Source organism: Anguilla rostrata, chromosome 2 (assembly GCF_018555375.3).
Source record: "Anguilla rostrata isolate EN2019 chromosome 2, ASM1855537v3, whole genome shotgun sequence".
NCBI lineage: Eukaryota > Metazoa > Chordata > Actinopteri > Anguilliformes > Anguillidae > Anguilla > Anguilla rostrata.
In genome coordinates, this window is record NC_057934.1 from 61325072 (window position 1) to 61350772 (window position 25701).

General features: G+C 51.0%; 1 protein-coding gene across 3 annotated transcripts; it reads left to right on the forward strand.

The window, feature by feature from the left end:
- Positions 1-24343, forward strand: rfx1b (regulatory factor X, 1b (influences HLA class II expression)). 3 transcript variants are annotated; one of them, XM_064323585.1, is made up of 16 exons: positions 1-166; positions 8444-8811; positions 11618-11727; positions 14027-14125; positions 17524-17621; positions 18036-18390; positions 19241-19422; positions 19505-19624; positions 20093-20211; positions 20480-20598; positions 20954-21063; positions 21572-21723; positions 22268-22365; positions 22905-23054; positions 23637-23845; positions 24047-24343. In XM_064323585.1, exons 2-16 carry the CDS (start codon positions 8460-8462, stop codon positions 24234-24236), a joined length of 2463 nt encoding a protein of 820 aa, XP_064179655.1. In that variant the 5' UTR covers positions 1-166; positions 8444-8459; the 3' UTR covers positions 24237-24343. The 3 variants fall into 3 exon arrangements, with proteins under 3 accessions (XP_064179655.1, XP_064179654.1, XP_064179656.1); XM_064323584.1 differs by having other exon boundaries at positions 8439-8811; positions 24047-24341; XM_064323586.1 differs by lacking the exons at positions 1-166; positions 8444-8811 and adding an exon at positions 10441-10608 and having other exon boundaries at positions 24047-24340.
- The last annotated feature ends 1358 nt before the right edge of the window (positions 24344-25701 follow it).

Consider the following 25701-nt stretch of genomic DNA (forward strand, 5'->3'; position numbering starts at 1 on the left):
AGGGAAGAAAGCGGGAGGGTAGCAACAGTTGCCCCGGTGAGGACGAAGCGCCATAGCCACGGTAGTCCTGGCGACAAGAACCAAGCAACGAGAATCAACAACAACAACCTGAATCTTAAAAAATATAAACTCTCAAATTACAGAGGGAAACCACGGGAAATTGGAGGTGACAAAATAACTTTACTAATATATCGTGTAATATTTGGAATTTGAAAAGATGTGGTGAAGATTGCGGTTGTTTTTCGCTTGTTGTTTCTGTAGCCCCATATTACTGCCTAGCTCGCTAGCTACTGTAGCCAAGCACGCAAGAGCGAGGCGGAGGTGCAAGTGTAGTATGCCTTGCTGTTTTCAGTTGCAAGCGGTTGTTATGGCGATGTCAAATCCGTGATTGGGGTTCAAAATGGCGGGTGTTTTATGTGAGAGTAACGTTAATACTTTTAAGTTCTAGTTTTGTCGTATAGCCTCGAAACATTTTGCATATGAGTGCGAACGGTCTCCATTACAGAAAGGGAAACGAAGATGTGTAGCTATGCCATCTGTAATGTGTTTGCCAAAGAGTGAATTTTGACAACAGAAGCGCTTTTTCAGTTTATGCTCATTTTGAATTTTGACTCTTTTAGTTTGGATATGTCTAAACATGCATGTTAAAATAAACACCACAATATAAAGTTTTTTTAAGGACGTTTTTTAAAAGTTTTTTTGTCCGAAGCAGTGAAAGTCGAGTTAACCATATGTTTGGCAGATCATCTGCCGCGGCTGCTTGCCACGGAAGGGAGTGAGGCGCGGAGAGAGGGCGTGCTGGTTCGGGTAGGAGGGGTGTGATCGACGCCGCGTGCACCCAACTGGAAAAATATCCTCAGTGGAATATACCAATGACCGCGAGGCAGAGAAACCCCACTGAAAAATAAAGTGGACTGGATATACGCGAAGCTTATAATGTTGTAGAAACGAGGTCAAAGTTTTGTTTCTGGTCGTTGCTATCGCTATCTGTAATGTTTTCACAGGTAGCATGAAGTGTAACAATATAGTTAATGTTACGAGCTTTCACTTTTCAAATATGGATACGACTTTAAAAATCCTACTAACGAAGTAGGATTCTTGTTTTAAAATTATACTGAATTTTTAGCTGATTAGTAATTGTTACAACATGGCGTGTCAGTGTTGACTATACCATCTGTCTTGCTTTTACGAATCTTTTGAAGAAAAAAAAGATGATTAAAAAGCACTGCTGAAGACTGATCAAACCTCATTCCACCTAACTGCTCTCGTTGTTGTCAAGACTAAACAAATCGATGTATTTATATATTTGATTTAACAGGCCCCCAGGGTTGATTAATCACTGGCTTAGACTTTCAAAAACATTAAAAAATAGAACATATTTAAGTGGGAATGCGTTTGTGCAAAATCTTGACACAGCACAGACCAGGCAAATAACAAGCACCATCATCACTATTTGTTACTGGTCCGGCCTGAAATTGATTTACCCTCATTGTGCGTTTCATCGTTCATCCTGGGAGCTCTCGGTAAGGGTGTAATGCCAGCCAACCTGCATACTGTAGTGTAAAGATCTCCCCATGTATGCAGCACATGCAGCATTGATGAGAATTGACTGCTCTTGAGTGGTCGTGTTTTTATATTGGTTATGGATAGTGTCGGCTGTGCGCTTGAAACCAGACACTGACATTGAACTTATCCTTGTGAAAAACGACTTAAAACTCAGACAGAGGCTTTCTGCAGAGTAATTATTTGCGCTGGCAAGTAGCTAACGCACTGCTCGTTCTATGAAAAAGATGCGCGATTTTTGTGAATTCCAGCGTACATAAGCGTTACGAAAGCATTACTGATTAGTAATCTATTGAAAGCGCTAAATCAAAGCTGAATTCGTAATGTGTGGCGTACGCACTTTTAAAAACGCATGGTTGCGCATTGACCATCCTCTCCCAGATGTTCATATAGCTTTTGTGCATATACATTTCCCACTTCATGCCGAATTAATCGAGAAGATTTAGGCCTGTTTGGTAAATTGTAAACGCAAGTCAAGGTCTGCATTGAGTTATTTGCTGATAGTAAAGCAGATGCAATTCTCACATCATTGGTGCAAATCTTTCCCTTAGTTTCTGCCCTTAGATAGATAATAAATGACAGTAGGGAACTCCCACCTGTTTTGTCCTAATTTTGAGGACAGATCCAAGGCAGCCTGTGTTTTCAGTTATATATATATAGCCTATATATAATTCTCAGATAATTATTCCTGTAGAGACATTTAAGACATAAGCAATTAACAATGCCTTTTTAAAACTGATAATGTCTGCATTCCACAAGTGCTTTAATCTCTGTTGTCAAATAAAACATCAATAGCGCATATGAAAACGTTCATTTTTACTTCATATTTTAAGAACTGTAGGGAATAAGCACTATTGTGTTGTGCAGTAGTTAAATAGCTGTTGCGCATTTGAATATGAGTGCGCAGAAACTTATCTGACCTTGAGCACCCTCTGTTTTTAATCCAGGTGTGAAGTCATGTGATAGGGAGTGCATTGTTCAGTTGGTAGATTCTTGCACCTGTGCCCACATAAATTGTTTGGTGCCCATTTTTAGGTGAATAATAAGCATGCCTTTTCTGACCTTTTTGCTTTCATATTTAAAAATATAATAAATAGAACAGTGTGCAATGGGCTATACAGCTAGCTCTTTTGCAGCTCTCTATGTGAAATAAAGTTAGATATTCAATATTTCATTATCAGATTGTAGAATGGCAAACAGGATGTGTTTGAATAGGCTTTCAGTGAAGAATAAAGGCTTGCTCGTATCTCTGTATGTTTCTTCTCTCTTCTTGTCACACACCCTCAGGACAGACAAACACATATTATACAGCTTCTAAAATGGCCCTGTGCCGGTCAAAAAAAAAAAAAAATCATTATGGGACTTGTGTGAGCACGATGATGCGGATTGAGTCAAAAGTGATGTCATGACTGCAGTCCTGTAGCTACAGGTGTCAAAGGTAGGCTATCTGTCCATCTTCAGCAGTGCATTACATTACATTACATTTATTCAGCAGTGCAGCCCTCAGTGTCACCGGGTACTGAATTAAGCTTTGCTTTGATTGATGTGAATCCTGCGTTGGGTGCAGCTGTGTAGTGTGGTGGATAGGGGACTGAGGTTATGACTCTGTTGTGGGTTTGATTCCCAGCTGGGACACAGCTGTTGCACCAGCGAAGGTGCCTAACCTGATTTGTTTCACTAAAATATCCGACTGTATAAATGGTAAAAAGCTGTGGAAGTTGCTCTGGATGAGAGCGTCTGTTGAATGCTGAACCGTAACGTAGGCTAACGGTGTTGCTAATGTGGTGTGGTAGCACTGTTTGACTACAGATTTGTCCCCATTTCTCCTTAAAGTGTCTCCCCTTTACTTCTTGTTTTGGTAAAACTTGTGGCATCTCAGTGCCGTCGTTTTCCCCATCTCAAATTCTAAAATTCTCACCTTCTGCCAGTCTTCGGATTCTTTAGAGAAGTGCACGGAGCTGCCATTCTAGTGTCATTGTCTCTTGTGAGGAATGCAGTGTGTGTGTGTATGTGTGTGTAACGGAAATAATTCAAGGGGGGGGACATCGTATGCTTCTGTAAGATGTGTGTGAAGGTTTGCATGCTTTTGAGAATATGTTATTTATAGATATGGCATTGCAGTATGGCAGTCTAACACAGTAGCTGTTTGTGGTTTGGGGACCGTTGCTCTGTCGGTTGGTGGGGGGCGGGGGTGACATCTTCGTGATGATGGATGAAATTCCAGGGAGCCACTTATTAATTGCATAGGCTCATGTCCCAGTAGTCATGTTTTAACAATGGCAAACACACTGCTGTTAAAAGCCAATCTTCCCACTGGATGCAATATCCGGACAGATTATTAAAAAGGCCGAACCTAATTGAAAGGAGGTACGCACTGAGCAAAATGAAGCTTGTGCTTATAATACACTCAAAAGTAAGTAAGTACAGACAGCTGCGTGGTGTTGGGTTGTTATTGACCTACTATATGATTTTTCGTTCTTTTTTTTTGAGGGCGGAGGGGGGGTTAGGACGTCATGGGGACCCATATTTGAACTGGCACGCTAGTCATTTCTTTTATCCAATTTCTTTCATTTATCGAAAATGGATGTTGGCTGTTATTTCTGCTTCATAACTGCACACTGCATTTGAAACAAGACCAGGTTAAAACCTAGTGTATGGCTGGACCTATCACACGTGATGCGGCCGACCAATGGTGTAACTTCATCGCTCAGTCACTCAGTCACTCAGTCACAGACATTCGCGTTTGTCGGGCTGGCCCCGCTGTTGTGGTCCAGCCAAAAGTCAATGTTATTCCTTAATAAGGAAAGCAGTAAGTTGCCAACTTAATACTGAATCATATGGCCGAACTGTCGAGCGGAGTGAAAGAGACAGCTTTTGGGCAAGAGACTGGCTCTCACACGAGCTCCCCCGGCTTCAGGGCCAGAGGGGGAATGAGTGAAGGGGGCAGCGAGGGAGGGAAAACAGAAGCGAGAGCAAAATTAGGAGAGGTGATTGTTCAGCATTGTCCTTGGCTCAGGAGCGGGGCTTAGCCCGGGCTGTGGGTTGGGTTCCCAGCTGCAGGGCTGCCATTGTGCCCTTGAGCAAGCTGCCTAACCTGAGCGGCTTCAGTGAAAAATACTCGGCTGTGTGACTCTACCGCGTGTTAGAAATGTCGCCCGCGCGAGTCGCTCTGGGTAAAAGCGTTGCGCTAAATGCTTGATACGCGATGGTAAACAATGCTAGCATTCGCATTAGCGTCAGCACAATATTGTGAGTCGTACGGGGGAACCGTGATCTCCCGGAGGTCTTAAAGTTTGATATCTAAGAGCAGACATGTGGATCGTAAGGTCCCGTCTAAGTCAGCCATTCCTCGCCCATTACCATTACTGTAATGTGGGTGCACTCAGGTTCTCTCGCATTATACGTCGCTCTGGATAAGTGATGTGGCATCGACCGGGCTCGTGAGTGGAGAACGACGCATTAAACATGCAGAAGACCGAAACAGAAAGGCGCTCGCGTCCGGGGATCTTCGGTTTAAGCGAAGAAGGGCTATTCGAGCGATCGGTGCCGACCAGAAGTCCTGTCTGCCACGCAAGCCCCCTTCCACACGAATCTGGCGTGAGGGCCAGGTTTCAGAGAGCGGCCTCTCGATCCCATTCCTCGCTGCCGTCGATGGTTTTTTGTTGTTGTTGCTGTGACCGTGGCTGTGAGTGTCAGGTTGCAGTAAATGCCTCCGATCACGTTACAGCCGTGGCTTTTCAACGTACGGGACCAGAAATCAGTCCCGGATACGTCTGCAGCGGGAGCAGAGCAAATTAAACACAGCGGGACCCAATGAGTCCGAGTTTTACTCCCACCGTCCATGCGGTGCCACTGGTGACTGCGGTAATGCTCAATATTAGCCTCCCTGTAACAACAAAACAAAATACGGCACAATCTCTGTGTTGTGGAAAGTGATTTCTTTTGGAGGTAATAATGATGTGAATTCTTGAAACTGGAAAATCAAAGTGAACATTGAACACAGTGATTTATACCGGCCGGCACTGTAACATTGAACAGAGTGGCTTATGCCTGAACTTTAACACTGAACATAGTGACATAGACCTGCACTTTAACACTTAACATTCTAATGCTGATGTAACAACTGATACTAGTAATTTAAAACAATGCAGTTCTGGAACACTGACTTAGAATTTTGGGGAAAAAAAACATTTAAAAAAACCTACTCTTCAAAGGATTAAAGCATGCCTTTGCTGTCTGTGGGGGGTCGATCGAGGGCGAAAAGCTGTTTACTGGCTCCAAAAGTCCATGAATGAACATGAATGACCAGTTCCTCTTTCCCCTCACCGCTCTCTCTCACTTCTTCTTTACCCTCTCCCTTCCTCTGTTTCTGCTGAGTGCACTGGTCCTCCCTGCTGCCTTCCTCATGGAGTGTGGCACAGTGGGTAAGGAACTGCGCTGAACCAAGGCCAGTTCGATTCCGTAAGACACTGCCGTTTACCTTGAGCAGGTACTTAACCTGCATTGCTTCAGTATATATCCAGCTGTATAAATGGATCATGTAAGTGCTATGTAAAAGTTGTGTATCCTCTGGAAGGCGTCTGTAATGCCGTATGTAATGTAATGTAGCTACATCTGACCACAGCTGCCAACCACCAGAACAAAATCCTTTCCTTCTACTTTTTTTTTTTAAATGTATATATATATTTTAGGGCTTTTTTTCAGTTTTATTGGACAGGCCCGAACAGGGAGGCAGGAAAAATGGAGAGCAAGAGAGAGGGAGAGACATGCGACAGGTCACGCGGGCAGATTTGAACCGCTAACGTCGTTGTGAGCATGTGGACAGTGCTCTACAGCCCGCGCCCCTCCTTCTGCTTTTCCCTTTATGTTTGTGACCTGCTCGTTTTCCGTTTGGACAACATTCAATTGAGTAACAATTGTTTGAGTGAAAAATCTGAACACGTTTGAAACTGAAGTCCATCAAAACTAGCCTCCCTGAAAAAATTTCCCAGTAATGCCTGTGGGGTTCATGAAGCTTGTGATTTAGCACCTGCACCAGTGGTCCTGTCCTGTGCAAGTGCAAGGTCACAGATATGTGATTAGAATGTTTACAGAACATTCTACTGTTCATGTAACAGCCACTACTGGTGATTGAAAGCAAGTTATATAACATTGATGCAGATTTTGAATAAAGATACCAAAAAACCTGCTTTTCCCAGGGGTCGAGCTGTGTGGAAGCCGGTGTGTGAGTGGTGTGGTCTGTGTGTAATACCCCTGTCCTGGTCTGGGCTGTGTGGAAGCCGGTGTGGGAGTGGTGTGGTCTGTGTGTAATACCCCTGTCCTGGTCTGGGCTGTGTGGAAGCCGGTGTGGGAGTGGTGTGGTCTGTGTGTAATACCCCTGTCCTGGTCTCGGCTGTGTGGAAGCCGGTGTGGGAGTGGTGTGGTCTGTGTGTAATACCCCTGTCCTGGTCTGGGCTGTGTGGAAGCCGGTGTGGGAGTGGTGTGGTCTGTGTGTAATACCCCTGTCCTGGTCTCGGCTGTGTGGAAGCCGGTGTGGGAGTGGTGTGGTCTGTGTGTAATACCCCTGTCCTGGTCTCGGCTGTGTGGAAGCCGGTGTGGGAGTGGGGGTCTGTGTGTAATACCCTGTCCTGGTCTGGGCTGTGTGGAAGCCGGTGTGGAGTGGTGTGGTCTGTGTGTAATACCCCTGTCCTGGTCTCGGCTGTGTGGAAGCCGGTGTGGGAGTGGTGTGGTCTGTGTGTAATACCCCTGTCCTGGTCTGGGCTGTGTGGAAGGCGGTGTGGGAGTGGGGTGGTCTGTGTGTAATACCCCTGTCCTGGTCTGGGCTGTGTGGAGGCCGGTGTGGGAGTGGTGTGGTCTGTGTGTAATACCCCTGTCCTGGTCTGGGCTGTGTGGAAGCCGGTGTGGGAGTGGTGTGGTCTGTGTGTAATACCCCTGTCCTGGTCTGGGCTGTGTGGAAGCCGGTGTGGAGTGGTGTGGTCTGTGTGTAATACCCCTGTCCTGGTCTGGCTGTGTGGAAGCCGGTGTGGAGTGGTGTGGTCTGTGTGTAATACCCCTGTCCTGGTCTGGGCTGTGTGGAAGCCGGTGTGGGATTTGGTGTGGTCTGTGTGTAATACCCTCTCCTGGTTGGGCTGTGTGGAAGCCGGTGTGGGGGTGGTGTGGTCTGTGTGTAATACCCCTGTCCTGGTCTGGGCTGTGTGGAAGCCGGTGTGGGAGTGGGGTGGTCTGTGTGTAATACCCCTGTCCTGGTCTCGGCTGTGTGGAAGCCGGTGTGGGAGTGGTGTGGTCTGTGTGTAATACCCCTGTCCTGGTCTGGGCTGTGTGGAAGCCGGTGTGGGAGTGGTGAGGTCTGTGTGTAATACCCCTGTCCTGGTCTGGGCTGTGTGGAAGCCGGTGTGGGAGTGGTGTGGTCTGTGTGTAATACCCCTGTCCTGGTCTGGGCTGTGTGGAAGCCGGTGTGGGAGTGGTGTGGTCTGTGTGTAATACCCCTGTCCTGGTCTGGGCTGTGTGGAAGCCGGTGTGGGAGTGGTGTGGTCTGTGTGTAATACCCCTGTCCTGGTCTGGGCTGTGTGGAAGCCGGTGTGGGAGTGGTGTGGTCTGTGTGTAATACCCCTGTCCTGGTCTGGGCTGTGTGGAAGCCGGTGTGGGAGTGGTGTGGTCTGTGTGTAATACCCCTGTCCTGGTCTCGGCTGTGTGGAAGCCGGTGTGGGAGTGGTGTGGTCTGTGTGTAATACCCCTGTCCTGGTCTCGGCTGTGTGGAAGCCGGTGTGGGAGTGGTGTGGTCTGTGTGTAATACCCCTGTCCTGGTCTGGGCTGTGTGGAAGCCGGTGTGGGAGTGGTGTGGTCTGTGTGTAATACCCCTGTCCTGGTCTCGGCAGCGCAGCGTCTCGGCCGCGGTGATGGCGACTTCAGGCTACGTGGAGGATCTGCAGCAACCCTCACAGCCACAAGGGGGCAGCGTGACCATGGCGCCCGGGCAGCACCCTGCTCCACCCCCTGCTCCGCCTTCCGCCCCTCCGCAGTTCCTTGTGGAGCTGCAGACCAACGCCGCCGCCGCCGCCACCCCCCCTCCCACGTCAACCACGCCCCCTGCCTCAGCCCCTCCCCAGCAAGTGCAGAAGAACGCGGGGGTATTGGCCATGCCCACGCAGCCCCCTCCCACCCAGTACGTCACCGCGGAGATCCAGAGCGTGGCCGCGCAGCCCAGCAACGGCCAGAGCACGCCCCAGTACATAGTGGTCACGGTCACAGGTAAGAGCCGCTGGCTACGGGAGCCACTTCCGCACGTCTGGAGTCCGTTAACCTTCGCCTGAACCTTTCCCTTCCAGATAAGTGCGAGCATTGCTTTTTCATAGAGAAAACGGCAGGTCAGATTTCCCCTTTGACCTCAGACAGGCGTCGGCTCTTGTTAGAGAGCAGGCTGCAGACCGGCGATCTTCATTCCTGGTGGGACGCAAGGTTCTGATGCTTTTTGTTTTCGACTTAATATCGGGAACGGGTTCAGACCCAAGAAACCCGGTGAGGTAAGTTAACTGTGTAATGGGATGCATCAGTTAATTAAGTGCCAAATAACTACAAAAACCAGCAGACCCTGTTGCCTGCCTGGACCAGGAATGAAGGTCACTGCTGAAGATGGAGCAAGTATGGGCTGTGACAGGAGCCGCCTGAACACTGCCCTCATTTTGATGTTAAAATGTTATTTTATTTGCATTAGTGCTGTTCTTGTTTCATGCATTCATGAAACTGCATGCCTTCTTTGTGTGCTGGTGCTCAACGTGTGGTCGCTGAATGTGTTGGGAATACATTCAGGAATCTACATGTGAGACATTTAGTTTGGCTTATCACTGTGCATGCCAGGGCTGCCCAATCGCGTTCCTAACTGTTCTACAGGTTTTCATTCCAACTCTCGCTGTTGAACGAGGTGTGCTTCGTTAGGGCTAGAGTGAAAACCTACAGGACAGTAGATCTCCAGGAGCAGGGTTGGGCTGCCCTGGTGTAATTTGTATATGTGCATCAGCATTTAAATAGTGGACACACACACACACACACACGCACACGCACGCGCGCATGCTAACGATGAAACCCAAGATGCTGAGCAGGGACAGTGGCAAATAGGCTGGAAAGATTTCAGCGGATATTTCAGCCTTTAGCGCTGAATTACCGCCGGCGGGTCTGGCTGCGTCCTTCGTTTGAGCGGATTACGATCGTCTGCCTTTGTTCTCGTCTAAGGACACGGGCGTCGTGTGTTTATGTCTCCTAAAGGACACGCCGCTTAGCATCAGACGGGGTTTGGCCCCGGCCTCTTTTTCTCAGCGCCAGCACGGACGGTCCTGTTTGCTTCATCACTAAACCACGGTGGGCGGAGCTTAGAGAGGACATCTATGCTGATCAGTGTGTTTTTTATTTTTTTTATTTTAATCGTCGTCGTTGCTGTTAGTCATAGTAAAGGGTGAGGTGGTCATGGCTCTAAATTAAATGGAAAAATCCTCCTGAGCAGGAAGTGGAGAGTTACTGCTGGTATCAGTTAACGCTGGTGTCACATTTCTGGGGGGGGGGGGGGGTCAAGACAGGTGGGAGTCAGGCCTTTAACTTTTTTCCCAAGTAGCTCCAGTTATGATTTTTTTTTTAAAATTAATCCACTGCAGAATATCTTTAATTAAATACTGCATTACTGCTTCTGGTCCTGCTGCCTGCATTTGTGCTTCCAGGAACATTTCTCCTGATGAGGTGTGCAGTTATGAGATTCCTGTCCGTCCGCGGTACGAAAGCGTTATGTTTTGCTCTTGTGATACCCGTGTTTATCGGATGGGGGGATTTTTTCTCCCATCCACTGAGCTTAGCTGTCCAAGGCTACCGTTGGCCTGTCTGCTATAAGAAAGAGAGCGATGGAGGGATGAAAGAGTGGTGGAGTGTCTGAGTTCCATCTCTCTCCCTCTCTCTCTCTCTCTGGCCGACGTCTACGGTATTTCTCCTTCAATGAATGCGTACTGGCTGTGGTGAAAATAATGTACTACAGCAGCTGGTTTTACTCGGCGGAGGGTGAATATCGTGAGTACGGCTCGCTCTGTCTCCGGCCTCTCTTGCCGTCCTCGTACCCGAGTCCTGCGCAGGCGCGCGCGGTGTGCTTTGTGCCGCTCGGTCTGGCTGCGCTGGCCTTCCGGCAGATTTGCCCGTGAGGACGCCGTGAACGCCGCCAGGCTTGATGTGGTCTGCAAAACAGACGCAGGAGTGCTGACCGAGTACTGCAGTGGAGTGCATGCACAGCGCTGCCATAGATTACATACGTTTGCGCTGCCAATGGCTTGCTCACCTGATGATGCTTGCTTTGTGGGGAAGGCGCGTGCTCGTTAGTGTTAGGTTTGATATTTCTGAACAGAAATGGCGTAACTCTGCGTGATTCTCTCTCTGCATGACCTTCTGGTTAGTGCCGCTGTACTGAGTTCCTGTGAATTGGTTTAACTGGATCGAGAAGTGTGCTTGTGTTTGCCAAAGCATTCTCAGAAAATACGTGTCACGTGAGTCCAGAAGAAAATGGGAAATTACACATCTTAAGACAAAAGACATCTGCATTAATCAGCCGCGGTTTATAAGTGACAAAAGCTCTTGATTTGTTCTTTGCGTCTCTCGCTGTCTCACATGTGCCCCCCTCTCTCTTCTCTCCCGAGAGCTGCAGCGGTGTGTGACAGCTGCTCAGACTCATGGGGGGAAAATCTCTCATTTTGGGGAGAGTACAATGCCTTTTTATTCTAGCACCTTCCACATTTAATCAAATTCTCTCTCTCTCTCTCTCTCTCTCTCTCTCTCTCTCTCATGATCCCATCCCTGCTTTTTTAACTCTTGTTCATCTCTCTTTCTCTCTCTCTGTTTCCCTCCCTCCTTCCCTCCCCCCTCTGTCTTTGTCTCTCTCGCCCTCCCTCTCTCTCTCTCTTTCTCCCTCCATCCTTCCCTCCCTCTCTCTCTCCCTCCCTCCCTCCCTACCTCCCTCCCCCCCATCTCTTTCCCTCCCTCCCTTTTTCTCTCTCTCTCTCGCCCCCTCTCTGTCTCTCTCTCCCTCCAGAGGGTTCCCTGCACTCCAATGACTCTGTGTCGGACTCCAGCCCCCCCCCAGCAGGGGTTCAGACGGGGGTCCCCACTCAGGTAGTGCAGCAGGTTCAGACGGCCCAGCAGGTAAGCCCCCCCCCCATGCTCTCCCAAACCATGCCTCTGTCCAGCACACTCTTCACCAGTCTGCTACAGTAAAATCAGGCTACTGGCTCTCTCAAGCCCACCCACCACTAATCTGACCGTCCAGGAAGCAGCTTTTCTGGACCTGACTCCATAGAGCTTTCTGAGCCCTATGGCACAGCTCCGGTTGTCAGATGTCTGGATCCTCAGCGTGGATGAGTGACTAAGAGGTGAATGGGGGTTACTTTCACAATTCAAAGAGTATTCAGGATGAAAAAAACGGAAAGTCAAACCTCAGTCTCTGCATACAGCACAGACCAGGGTGTTTGGCAAAATACATTTTGGTGCCACACCTAGCTGAAGTATTAACAGCATGTTTCATGGTTCTCTGTTAGTGAGCAGTGAAATGCCCCATATGCATAATCGAACACCATACACAACCCTAGCCTGTGCTCAGCTGGTTGTACCAAGTTTTAAAATCACGTCTTGGTTGGTCAGTTGGTTCACAGCCGATCGTTTTGTGCTGAGAACGTTATTTCTTACCGGAATGTGGAGTGGATAAAATGTACGTACTTATATTAGCAGCCTTTTAAAGTTTAAAGTGTGTTAATTTATGTTTTAGCACACATACATTCCATAGATAATCGTAATAATAATAAGGAATAATCAGGAATGTGCAGTAACTCAGCACTGCCAAGAAAAAAAAATAATTGGATGTCGATGCATGATTGCTGATTGCATTGATTTGAAAACACGTTGATGAAGAACCACAAGCAGCCAATCAGACAAAGTCACCTCAGTATTGAAGGAAATTAAGAGAATGTCCATGTACTGACTGCCCTAGTAGTTTTCCTGTCAGTCCTGCCCCAATGCATTCGCACCAGAAAAGCAATAATCAGTTTCTATTGTTACGCTCGATGCAGGCACCTCATATTAGAATTTTTTGGCTTGCTGAATTGGAGGTGATGGGTAGCCCCGACTCCTCCTCATGCGATGTAACTGTCGAACCCGGGAGCGGTGCAGCCCGTGTCCCAGCCCGCTTCGCCGGAAGGGAAAGAGCGTCTGTCTGATCTCAGGGCCGCGCGTCTGTCTGATCTCAGGGGTCTGTCTGATCTCAGGGCCGAGCGTCTGTCTGATCTCAGGGCCGAGCGTCTGTCTGATCTCAGGGCTGTGCGTCTGTCTGGTCTCAGGGGTCTGTCTGATCTCAGGGCCGAGCGTCTGTCTGATCTCAGGGCCATCTGTCTGATCTCAGGGCCGAGCGTCTGTCTGATCTCAGGGCTGAGCGTCTGTCTGATCTCAGGGCCGAGCGTCTGTCTGATCTCAGGGCCATCTGTCTGATCTCAGGGCCGAGCGTCTGTCTGATCTCAGGGGTCTGTCTGATCTCAGGGACGAGCATCAGTCTGATCTCAGGGCCGAGCGTCTGTCTGATCTCAGGGCCGAGCGTCTGTCTGATCTCAGGGCCGAGCGTCTGTCTGATCTCAGGGGTCTGTCTGATCTCAGGGCCGAGCGTCTGTCTGATCTCAGGGCCGAGCGTCTGTCTGATCTCAGGGCCGAGCGTCTGTCTGATCTCAGGGCCGAGCGTCTGTCTGATCTCAGGGCCGAGCGTCTGTCTGATCTCAGGGCCGAGCGTCTGTCGGCACTGAGAAAAAGTGAATTTTCTCAGTCTCTCTTATGTCCGTTGCCGTGCCTCTGGCCAGCTTGGTTCAGTCAGGCGTGTGTGTGAGCCTGCAGGGCGTTGTGCTGTTTCACAGCCGGGCTTCAGGCCCAGTCTGTCCTGCAGATTCCTAATTCCCGCTGGCGGCTCGCTGCCTCTCCGAGCGCTCGCGGACGGGCGGACGCTGCGCCCGAGACATGGGGAAAGGCGATCGTGCGGCTCCGAAACGAGTGTGCCCATGAGCGCTTCCTCGAGAGAGAGCGCGGCAAAGGAGGAGAGAGCAGAAATGCTGCATTCTGAAGTGTCCACTTGTTAAAGTGGGGATGAATGTAGTGCGTGTCCTTGCGGAGTACAGTGCTGCTAGAGGAATGGATTAAGAGCTAGCAGTGAAGCCCAGTGGGACTGTAGTGCTATGAAGAGCGTCGTTCACAGTAGACGCGGAGAGTAGCGTTGGACTCCCGCGCCGGGTCCCTGTGGACACTTTTGGGTTAATGTTTACCAGCTGGCCGCGTGGCACGCGACGCTCCCGTGGTGTCCTGGGTCAGTGCGCTGGGGCGGTGGGTTAGTGGGACGCTGCGCGCGCAGATTAGCGTTGCCCGTCCCCCTGAGTGTCTCTGCTGTCTCCCCCCCCCCCCAACTGTCTCCCAGAGGTCTGTGGTGCAGGCGGTGTCCCAGGCAGCCAAGACCGCACAGAGCGCCCCCCCACTGACCGTCACCAACCTGCAGCCCGTTCATCTCAGCCAGGAGGTGAGACGTGCACACACACACCCACGCACACACCCACGCATGCACTCACACCCACACACACACGCACACACCCACGCATGACACACACACGCACACACCCACGCATGCACACACACACACACACCCACGCATGCACACACACACCCACACACACACCCACGCATGCACACACATGCACACACGCACACGCACATGCATGCACACACACACACGCACACACGCATGCACACACATGCACACGCACACGCACACGCACATGCATGCACACGCACACGCGCATGCACACACATGCACACACACACACACACACACCCACGCACGCACGCACACACACACACACACACGCGAGCACACATATGCACACACACGCACACACCCACGCATGCACACACACACACGCACACACCCACGCATGCACACACACACACGCACACACCCACGCATGCACACACATGCATATGTACACACACGCGCACTCATATGCACATGCACGCGCATAAACGCACACACACACCAACAGATGAACATGTACAGAGATTAAAACTTTGTCATTATAATGCATGCAGCAGTCATAGTATAGGCAATATAGAAATGGCCAAGTAGTTATACAGAACTGGTTATTTCATCTGTCTGTTTAATGATTGATGTTCTTTATTATTTATTGGTCAGTGCTGGTTACTCTGTGTCCCTCTAGCTGTGATTGGCTGAGATACTGTTCTGTAAGCAAGACTGCTGTTTCCCCCCAAGCAGCACTTTTAGTGTATTATTATCTGTCATGAAAAGGAAATTATATCCAAGTAGAGAATGTCTGCATCTCTCTTGTCTAACATAATTTCCTTTTGCTTGGCATGAGATCTGGTGTGTGTGTGTATATGTGCGTGCATGTCTGTTTGTGTGTGTGTGTGTGTGTGTGTGTATGTGCCTGTGTGTGTGCATGTGTGTGTGTTTACCCATTTGTATGTGTATTTGTGTGCGTGCATGCATGCATGTGATTGTGTGTGTATGTGTGATTGTGTGCGTGTGTGCATGTGTGTGTGTTTGCCCGTTTGCATGTGATTGTGTGTGTGTGTGCATGTGTATGTGTTTACCCGTTTGTATGTGTATTTGTGTGCGTGCATGCATGCATGTGATTGTGTGTGTATGTGTGATTGTGTGCGTGTGTGCGTGTGTGTGTGTTAGCCCGTTTGCATGTGTATTTGTGTGCGTGTGTGCATGTGCGTGTGTTTGCCCGTTTGCATGTGATTGTGTGTGTGTGTGTGTGTGTGTTAGCCCGTTTGCATGTGATTGTGTGTGTGTGTGTGTGTGTGCGTGTGTGTGTGTGTGTGTGTGTGTGTGGTGTGTGTGTGTGTGCGTGTGTGCGTGTGTGTGTTTGCCCGTTTGCATGTGATTGTGTGTGTGTGTGTGTGTGTGTCTGCCTCTAGGATGTGGTCACTGAGCCTGCACTCACTCATGATCTGTCTCTGCTTTCCGTGTCTGGCGTCTGTGTTCGGTTGCTGCCCTGAAAACGATGACTTGATTTATTTTAAGAATTGGTTGCTCTGATCCAGTATTCCAGACGGGAGTTTCTGATTGGTGGAGAGAGTTGGTTGGCTGTGTCTGAGCTGTCGCACGGTGCTGCAGTGCTGATCTGAGTCAGGTTTGCCTTGGTGTGTGCAGACGGTGTGTGTTAGCGAGGGTCACAGCTGGCTGAGGAGGCTGTGTTCTGGGCTCGAACCTTGGGCTCCTGCGGCTTCGTACCGTGAGGAGAGCCGCTTAAGCCTATTTTTAGACGTTCTATAAAAGCGAGGTCCCTTGTGAGGGCGTGTCCGGGGACCGTGTGACGCTATTAGCCTCAGTCCTGTGTGCGGTTATGAGCGCTCCTCTGTGCGTCCGCTGTGTTTCTACAGCGTCCGCAGCTCTCTGGATTTCAGCGTTTTCCACATTCAGTGCAGCCCTGCTGCCAGGTTTGAGCCCATATTACCGTTTAGTGTAGCGCAAAATATATGACCCCCCCGTCTTTCCTTCACTCCTTCCCTCTACCCAATTGTGTCTTCCTCTTTTTCTCTTTCTCTCTCCCTTTCTGTCCATTTTCTCGTCCTCTTTCTCCTTTCCTGATGCCTCCGTCCTTCCTTGACTTGCTTTTCTCTTTGCTGGAAATCAGACTCCCTTCAGCCTACAGTGACAGTGCAGGTGCTCTCCCCCAGGGAGTGTTCTATCGGGGGGGGGGGGGGATGGTTGAGGCCATTTAGGGGACAGGGATGTATTGGCATCAGCTAACATGATGAGCTTACATCAGCTAACCTGGAGAACTAATGTTAGCTAAAATGATGAGTTAGCACCAGCTTAATTATGTTTATATCTTAAAAAGAAACAATGCTTCATGCTTCTGTGTCTCCTAGACGAAGATACAGTATGAACTAATATCTGCTAAAATAATTCGTTTTTTTGAGCAACAATGAAGAGGTACTTCAACACGAGTAACTAAATTCAGGAAACGTGATGACAGTCTGTCTGTACGTGCAGGCAGGATGGATAATTGCGAGACTTGCTTCAGTTCAGGTGTGATATTTGGTGACCATGATACAATTTTATAACGCTATATTCATATATTTCCCGGCAAAGTGTTTCACTTGCTGTATGTCCATCCGAGCGATGTCTATCATTTCTCCTGACTAAGCTCACCCACTGAGTGCTTATGTGTGTGGTTTTGTGATTTCCTTTTACATAACTACCTCAACCCATTGTGTGTGTGCGTGTATGTGTGTGGTTTTGTCATTTCCTGCAAGTAAGCTACGTTAACCTATTTTGTGCAAGGTGGGCTTGCGATTTCCTCTGTCTGAGTCCATGAAACTAGACCTGTCTGTGTGTGTGCGTCTGTGTGCGTCTATGTGTGAGTGTGTGAATGTATGTGTGCGTGTGTGCACGTGTGTGCATGTCTGTGAGGCTGGCTAGTGGAGTTCTGCTCCTCCTCTAAGCCAGGTTCTTCTCCAGATGTCTTCCCACTGGAATTTTCCCTGTGAAGTGTCTGTGTGCCGGTGTCTCTGTAAAAAGAGCCCTGGAAAATTGAATTGAAAAGTGTGCAGTGTGTGTGGGTGGATCTGGCTGTGTGCATGTGCTTGTTTGTGAAAATGTGTGTATGCACAAGCAGATATGATCATATGAGCGTGTGTTTTCATGTGTGTGCGCGTTTGAAAGTGCTGCATTAATGCAGGTGTGTGTGTGTGAGAGTGAGCATGCATGTGCGTGCATTTGAAAGCACAGCTTTGACGCAGGTGTGCGTGCATGTGTGTGTGTGCGTGCATGCATTTGAAAGTACAGCTTTAATGTAGGTGTGTGTGTGTGTGTGTGAGAGTGAGCATGCATGTGCGTGCATTTGAAAGTACAGCTTTAACGCAGGTGTGTGTGTGTGTGGTCCGCAGGTGCAGCAGCAGCTGCAGCAGGTGCCAGTGCAGCATGTGTACTCCAGCCAGGTGCAGTATGTGGAGGGTGGAGATGCAAACTACACCACCAGCACCATGTGAGATCCTCTCCCCGCTCCACCCCAATCTGCTCCACCCTGCTCCTCCCCACTCTACCCTGCTCCTCTCTGCTCCACCCCGCTCCTCCCTGCTCCTCTCTGCTGCTCCCCACTCCTCCCTGCTCCTCCCCGCTCCACCCTGCTCAACCCCTCTATAACCCGCTCCACCCCACTCCACCTTGCTCCAGCCTGCCCCTCTCCACTCCACCGTGCTCCTCCCCGCTATATCCTGCTCCACCCCACTCCACCCTGCTGTTTTCCCTGCCCATCTACAGCGTTGGGAAACCCTTTAGCTGCCCACACACACAGACAGTGTACAAAGTGAGGGCACTCTTATTGATTATTTTATGTGATTTTAACCTCTGTCCCTCTCTCTCCTACATCCCTGCTCCACCCCTCATCTCCTGTGTGCAGACGCTCCGGCAGCTACACTTACTCCGACAGCCCTCTCTACACCCAGACGGCTTCCGGCTCTTACTACGAGGCCACGCCCGCCTCGGCGTCCCAGGTGACCACGCCCGTCACCTCTCAGACCGTGGCGGTGAGCGCGGGAGGGGCGCCGGTCTCCATGTTCCTGTCGGGGGCGGGGCAGATCGTGGCCAGCAGCACCTCGGGCACCAGCGGCGGGGGCACCCCCCCTTCCGTGGCCCCGGCGGGGGGGGGCAGCGGCGGGAGCGGGGGCAGCTACGTCATCCAGGGTGGGTACATGCTGGGGGTCAGCAACGCCAACCAGAGCTACTCGCACAACACCCGCGCGTCACCCGCTACTGTGAGTACAGCGTGCCGCACACCGAGGGGGGGGGGGGGGGGGTCACTGTGTGCGTACGAGTGAGTCAGTGATTCAGTCAGTATGTGCACATTTATGTAAGTGTGTGTGTGTGTATGTGTTCGAGTGAGTCAGTGATTCAGTCAGTATGTGCACATTTATGTAAGTGTGTGTGTGTGTATGTGTTCGAGTGAGTCAGTGATTCAGTCAGTATGTGCACATTTATGTAAGTGTGTGTGTGTGTATATGTTCGAGTGAGTCAGTGATTCAGTCAGTATGTGCACATTTATGTAAGTGTGTGTGTGTGTATGTGTTCGAGTGAGTCAGTGATTCAGTCAGTATGTGCACATTTATGTAAGTGTGTGTGTGTATGTGTTCGAGTGAGTCAGTGATTCAGTCAGTATGTGCACATTTATGTAAGTGTGTGTGTGTGTATGTGTTCGAGTGAGTCAGTGATTCAGTCAGTATGTGCACATTTATGTAAGTGTGTGTGTGTATGTGTTCGAGTGAGTCAGTGATTCAGTCAGTATGTGCACATTTATGTAAGTGTGTGTGTGTGTATGTGTTTGAGTGAGTCAGTGATTCAGTCAGTATGTGCACATTTTTGTATGCGTGTGTGTATGTTTCTGTTAAAGCTGATCTCTTAGTGATGTGTGTGTGTGTGTGTGGCCGTGCGTGCGTGTGCAGGGTGGTGTGTGTGTGTGTGTGTGTATAAAGCTGATCTCTTAGTGGTGTGTGTGTGTGTGTGTGTGTGTGCGTGTGTGTGGCCGTGCGTGCGTGTGCACGGTGGTGTGTGTGGCCGTGCGTGCGTGTGCAGGGTGGTGTGTGACCCCTCTGTGCCCCCCCCCCCCAGGTGCAGTGGCTGCTGGAGAACTACGAGACGGCGGAGGGCGTGAGCCTGCCGCGCTCCACGCTGTACTGCCACTACCTGCTGCACTGCCAGGAGCAGAAGCTGGAGCCCGTCAACGCCGCGTCCTTCGGCAAGCTGATCCGCTCCGTGTTCATGGGCCTGCGGACGCGCCGGCTCGGCACGCGGTACGCGCTCGCCCGCGCCCGGGGGACGGGGGCCTCCTCCCGCCCGCGTCTGTGTGTGCTGACGGGACCTTTGGCCTTGCAGGGGGAACTCCAAGTACCACTACTACGGCCTGAGGATCAAAGCCAGCTCCTCCCTGCTCAGACTGATGGAGGACCAGCAGCACCTGGCCATGAGGCAGCAGCCTTTCTCTCAGAAACAGAGGTGCGTCCTGTCCGCCTGTCCGTCTGTCTGTCTGTCTGTCTGTCCACCTGCCTCTCTGTCTGTCTGTCTGTCTGTCCACCTTCCTCTCTGTCTGTCTGTCTGTCCACCTGCCTCTCTGTCTGTCTGTCTGTCTGTCCACCTGCCTCTCTGTCTGTCTGTCTGTCTGTCCACCTGCCTCTCTGTCTGTCTCTCTGTCAGTCTCTCTCCCATTATACATTTCTTTCTGGTATTTGTCTCTCTCTATACATTTGTCTCTCTGCCAGTGTTTTTATCTGATGTTTGTGTGTCTCTGTATCAGTTTGTTTTTATGTATCTTTCTCTGTCTTTATTAGTCTGTCTACAGGTCTGCACACCCGTCTGTCTCTGTGTCTGTCCGTCTGTCTGTTTCTCTGACTGCTCTGCTAGCTCTTTTTCTGTGCTCTGACTGACGCAGTCCACCCCCGACTCCGCCCCCTTGCCTCCCTGCAGGTTAAAGCCTGTGCATAAAGTGGAGGGGATGACCAATGGGATGAGCCTGGGGGCGGGGCAGCAGCAGGCGGGGCTCGCGGACATCAGCGCCCAGGTGCAGCAGTACCAGCAGTTTTTGGGTAAGGGAGAGTCGAGGCGTGTCTACGCAGCGCCCCAGGTTCTGTGCGATTCACGTAACCGGGACGTGCGTTATCTCTTATACATGACCTGTTACACAGGACACATCTGCTTCATACGTGTGCTGCACACCGCCCCGTTTGACACAGCCGTCATGTGTGTGTAACATGACACGCCTGTTACACACTTCCTGTGCAGCATGTGTAGCACGGTATGAAGCTCAGGTGTCCCCATTACCCGACCCCCCCCCCTCCTCCCCCCAATGTGCAGACGCCTCTCGCACCCTGCCCGAGTTCCCCGAGATCGACCTCCAGGACAAAGCACTGCCTGATGGGATAGCGATGGAGCACATCAAGGGCTTTCAGGTGCTCTACCGGGAACACTGCGAGGTAAGCGCCCCCGCCGTGTGCTGATTGGAGATAAATCGGCCAATCAGAGCCTCTGTTTTCGGTACGCTTACTATAGGGACTTGAGCTTCATTCAGACGGTGAGTGCTGGAGATCAGCATAAGCAGTTATCACCACTTTACTGAAGAAGTCAGTGTGGCAAAATATTTGAATATTTAGCTACATGTTCACATTTGAATGATTAGCTATTTAATCTTTGCCTCTTCTCTACAACTGAAAAGGCTGCTGAACTGTCTTCCCGTGTGGACAACTGTTTGAACTCTGCAGGCTGATTGACGATGCTTGTTTCCGTGGAAACGCGTGTAGTGATGTCACTTCCCTGTGCTGTCTCTGCCAGGCCATCCTGGACGTGATGATCAACCTGCAGTTCACTCTGGTGGAGACGCTGTGGAAGTCCTTCTGGAGGTTCAGCGAGAGCCAATCGAGCGAGTCCGACTCGCTGGGCGTGTGAGTCCCCGCCCCGCTGCACCCCGCCGAGGCGGCGTCTTTCCGGAACTGTCCGTAGCTCAACCCAGGGGCTAAAGATGCCCCCGCACTGCTGTGCTGTCTGTACCTGTACACCTGCTGCCGGGAGTACCCTGGAACTCCAGAATAATCTGGAACTGATTCCCATACAGATGTTTAAGACTTTTCCCACTGACTTAAATACCCAGTTGGTTCGCACACAATGTTGTTTTGAGATCTTTTCCATTTGTCTGGCAACCCTGATTTCAAGCATCCTGATCAGGGAGGGAGAAGCCTGAGCCTTGTTTGCATGGTCTCAGGTAACACGCGGTCGATGCAGTTTACAGAGTAGACGCAGTTTGATGCAGTTCGGCAGAGTAGACGCAGTTTGATGCAGTTTGGCACAGTATGCAGTCTGGCGCAGTTGATGCAGTTTGGTCCAGCTTGGCGCAGTAGATGCAGAGCGACGCAGTTTGACACAGTCTAACACAGTCGCGCGTCTCCCCCGCAGCCACGACGAGTCGGAGAAGCGGCTGCCCAAGTCGTGCCTGGTGCTGCTGTGCAAGTACGAGCCGGTGCTGTGCTGGAGCAAAGACTGCGACAACACGCTGTACCAGGGCCTGGTGGAGATCCTCATCCCCGACGTGCTGCGCCCCATCCCCAGTGAGTGTGCACTACACACGCACCCTACACCCTACATCCCTCACTCATCCCCAGTGAGTGTACACTACACACACACCCTACACCCTACATCCCTCACTCATCCCCAGTGAGTGTACACTACACACACCCTACATCCCTCACTCATCCCCAGTGAGTGTACACTACACACACCCTACATCCCTCACTCATCCCCAGTGAGTGTACACTACACACACCCTACATCCCTCACTCATCCCCAGTGAGTGTACACTACACACACACCCTACATCCCTCACTCATCCCCAGTGAGTGTACACTACACACACACCCTACATCCCTCACTCATCCCCAGTGAGTGTACATTACACACACACCCTACATCCCTCACTCATCCCCAGCGAGTGTACCCTACACAACATTACACATAACCAGCTTCTATATACTATAACATTACACAACCTGCCACTGTAACTCAGCATTACACATAACCAGTGTGTGTGAAGGGGACACAGACTCACGGCTCAGTGAAATGACCCACTGTCCCTCTCCACTGCCTGCCCCACAGGTGCCTTAACTCAAGCCATCCGCAACTTCGCCAAGAGCCTGGAGAGCTGGCTCACCAACGCCATGATGAACATTCCCGAGGAGATGGTCCGCATCAAGGTCTGACCGCACGCGTGAGCGCGCACCTGACCAGAAACGCGCACCTGACCGGAAACGCGTACCGCCCCAGAAACGTGACCGGGACCTGACCGGAAACGCGTACCGCCCCAGAAACGTGACCGGGGACCTGACCGGAAACGTGACCGCCCCAGAAACGTGACCGGGGACCTGACCGGAAACGTGACCGCCCCAGAAACGTGACCGGGGACCTGACCAGATAGTGACTGTAGATACGACCGCGTACCTGTCTCTGCACCTGACCGCATACCTGTTCATACACCGGGCCGTTCCCTTGACTACCGCACATATGACCGCACACCTGACTGCACACCTGACCCCACCCATGCTTTAGCTGTATGTATCACCTGGGAGGCAGTGTACAGGTAGTGAAACACATAGCATGATTCACATTGATGACCAAGGCCATTCTGTTATAAATCACCTGAGTGAGAATTGTGGGTGTGAATTTGTCCTGACAGGCTGGTTAAGAGTAGATTTGTTGGTGAGCCTGTCCCCGCCCTCCTCCTCCCCCCCGGCAGGTGACCTCGGCCAGCGCGTTTGCGCAGACGCTGCGGCGCTACACCTCGCTCAACCACCTGGCCCAGGCGGCGCGCGCCGTCCTGCAGAACACGGCGCAGATCAGCCAGATGCTGAGCGACCTGAACCGCGTCGACTTCGCCAACGTGCAGGTGGGCTGCGGGGGGTGGGGGGGGGGGGGGCGCAGTCTGTGGGGGGGGCGCTCCGGCGGCTACCACTGCGCGGGTCTCCTCCTCTGCTGCGCTGGCCTGTGCGCAGATACACAGATGCTGAAATCACCTGGATGGGCTGTCCCATTCCCTGCTCACACCATGTAGCTGATCCGCGGGTCTTACGGATCTGTCGGTCATGCAGCGCCTGTACTGCATATGCACAGCATGTTGCCTGGTCACATGATCGCTCTCTCAGGGACCTGTTGTACTGGAACTTTCTAAAGGTTATGAACTCTTCTCCTTTCTCTGTGTTTGACATTAGAAGCTCTGTGATTGGCTGAACTCACTGTACATTGAGGAGCTGGGTGTGTGAGAGGTGACTTGCTGAAAGCTTTAGAAGCTCTGTGATTGGCTGAATTCTCTGTACTTTGAGGAGCTGGGTGTGTGAGAGGTGACTTGCTGAAAGCTTTAGAAGCTCTGTGATTGGCTGAATTATCTGTACTTTGAGGAGCTGGGTGTGTGAGAGTTGTCTTGCTGAAGCGCTGTGATTGGCTGAACTCTCTCTCTCTCCCGGTCTCTCAGGAGCAGGCCTCGTGGGTGTGCCGCTGTGAGGACCGGGTGGTGCAGCGGTTAGAGCAGGACTTCAAGCTGACGCTGCAGCAGCAGAACTCTCTGGAGCAGTGGGCCGCCTGGCTGGAGGGGGTGGTCTCCCAGGTCCTAAAGCCCTACCAGGCCAGCACCTCCTTCCCCAAAGCTGCCAAGCTCTTCCTGCTCAAGTGGTCCTTCTACAGGTGAGCGGGGCGCTGGAGGGGGGGGGAGTAATCATTGCTTCTGTCAAAAAGACGACAGAGTTCACTCTTCGGCTTTTCCATCTCTCTTCTCACTTCCCCTTCTTCCCTTCCTCCCTCGTTCCTGCTTAGCTCCTGGCAACTCCATAATGATCAGAGACCTGACGCTGTCCCCTCTCTCTCTCTCTCTCTCTCTCCCGGCAGCTCCATGGTGATCAGAGACCTGACCCTGCGCAGCGCCGCGAGCTTTGGCTCCTTCCACCTGATCCGGCTGCTGTACGATGAGTACATGTACTACCTGATAGAGCACCGCGTGGCGCAGGCCAAGGGGGAGACGCCCATCGCCGTCATGGGAGAGGTACTGTCCCCACGGCAACGCCAGGCATCCCCCTAACTGTCTGAATATAGAGCCTGTCTGGAATCACCTGCCAGTCAGACAGTACTGAATCACCTGCCAGGCAGACAGTACTGAATCGCCTGCCAGGCAGACAGTACTGAATCACCTGCCAGACAGACTGTGCTGAATCACCTGCCAGGCAGATAGTACTGAATCACCTGCCAGACAGACAGTACTGAATCACCTGCCAGACAGACAGTATTGAATCGCCTGCCAGGCAGACAGTACTGAATCACCTGCCAGACAGACAGTACTGAATCACCTGCCAGGCAGATAGTACTGAATCACCTGCCAGACAGACAGTACTGAATCACCTGCCAGGCAGACAGTACTGAATCACCTGCCAGCAACGTACTGCAATCACCTGCCAGACAGACAGTACTGAATCACTGCAGACAGGACAGTACTGAATCACTGAAAGGTGAACAGTACTGAATCACCTGCCAGACAGACAGTACTGAATCACCTGCCAGACAGACAGTACTGAATCACCTGCCAGACAGACAGTACTGAATCACCTGCCAGACAGACAGTACTGAATCACCTGCCAGACAGACAGTATCAAATCACCTGCCAGACAGACAGTACTGAATCACCTGCCAGACAGACAGTATCGAATCACCTGCCAGACAGACAGTACTGAATCACCTGCCAGACAGACAGTACTGAATCACCTGCCAAACAGACAGTATCGAATCACCTCCCAGACAGATAGTACTGAATCACCTGCCAGGCAGACAGTACTGAATCACCTGCCAGGCAGATAGTACCGAATCACCTGCCAGACAGATAATATGGAATCACCTGCCAGACATACAGCACTGAATCACCTGCCAGACAGACAATATTGTGAATATATTTACCAAAATTCTTTTGATCCACACATCCGTGTTTGTCCTATAAGCCTGAAATGAGAGCACAACAAAAAAGGATAAAAAATGTTATAGAAATGTTGATATTTGGTGAAGCCAAGCTTTCACTACCCACTCCTCTTCGTCCTGACACTCTCCTCCTCCTATTGCCAGCTGGGCAGGCGCCAGAACGCTCGCACCTGATAAAGTAGGGCACCCCTTACACACCACACCGATCCTCTACCACAGTCCTCTGCCGATTGCTTAATTTCTCACCTGTTGGGTGTGTTCTCAGAGAAGAGAGGAGGAAGAGAGCGAAGATGAGTGCCAGGACCCATCGGACCCGGCCGGCCTGGGGGAGGAGTCACTGGAGCCGCCCGCCAAGCTGGCGAGGACTGACACACGGGCACTTTTCAGCACAGGACACGGAGACAACTGACACTGCTCACTCACACACCATTACACACAGACGCACATGCATACACACACACACCATTACACACACACACGTACACACACACACATACACACACACACTCCATTACACACATGTACACACACACAGACACACACACGCACACTCCATTACACACACACACGCACACTCACAC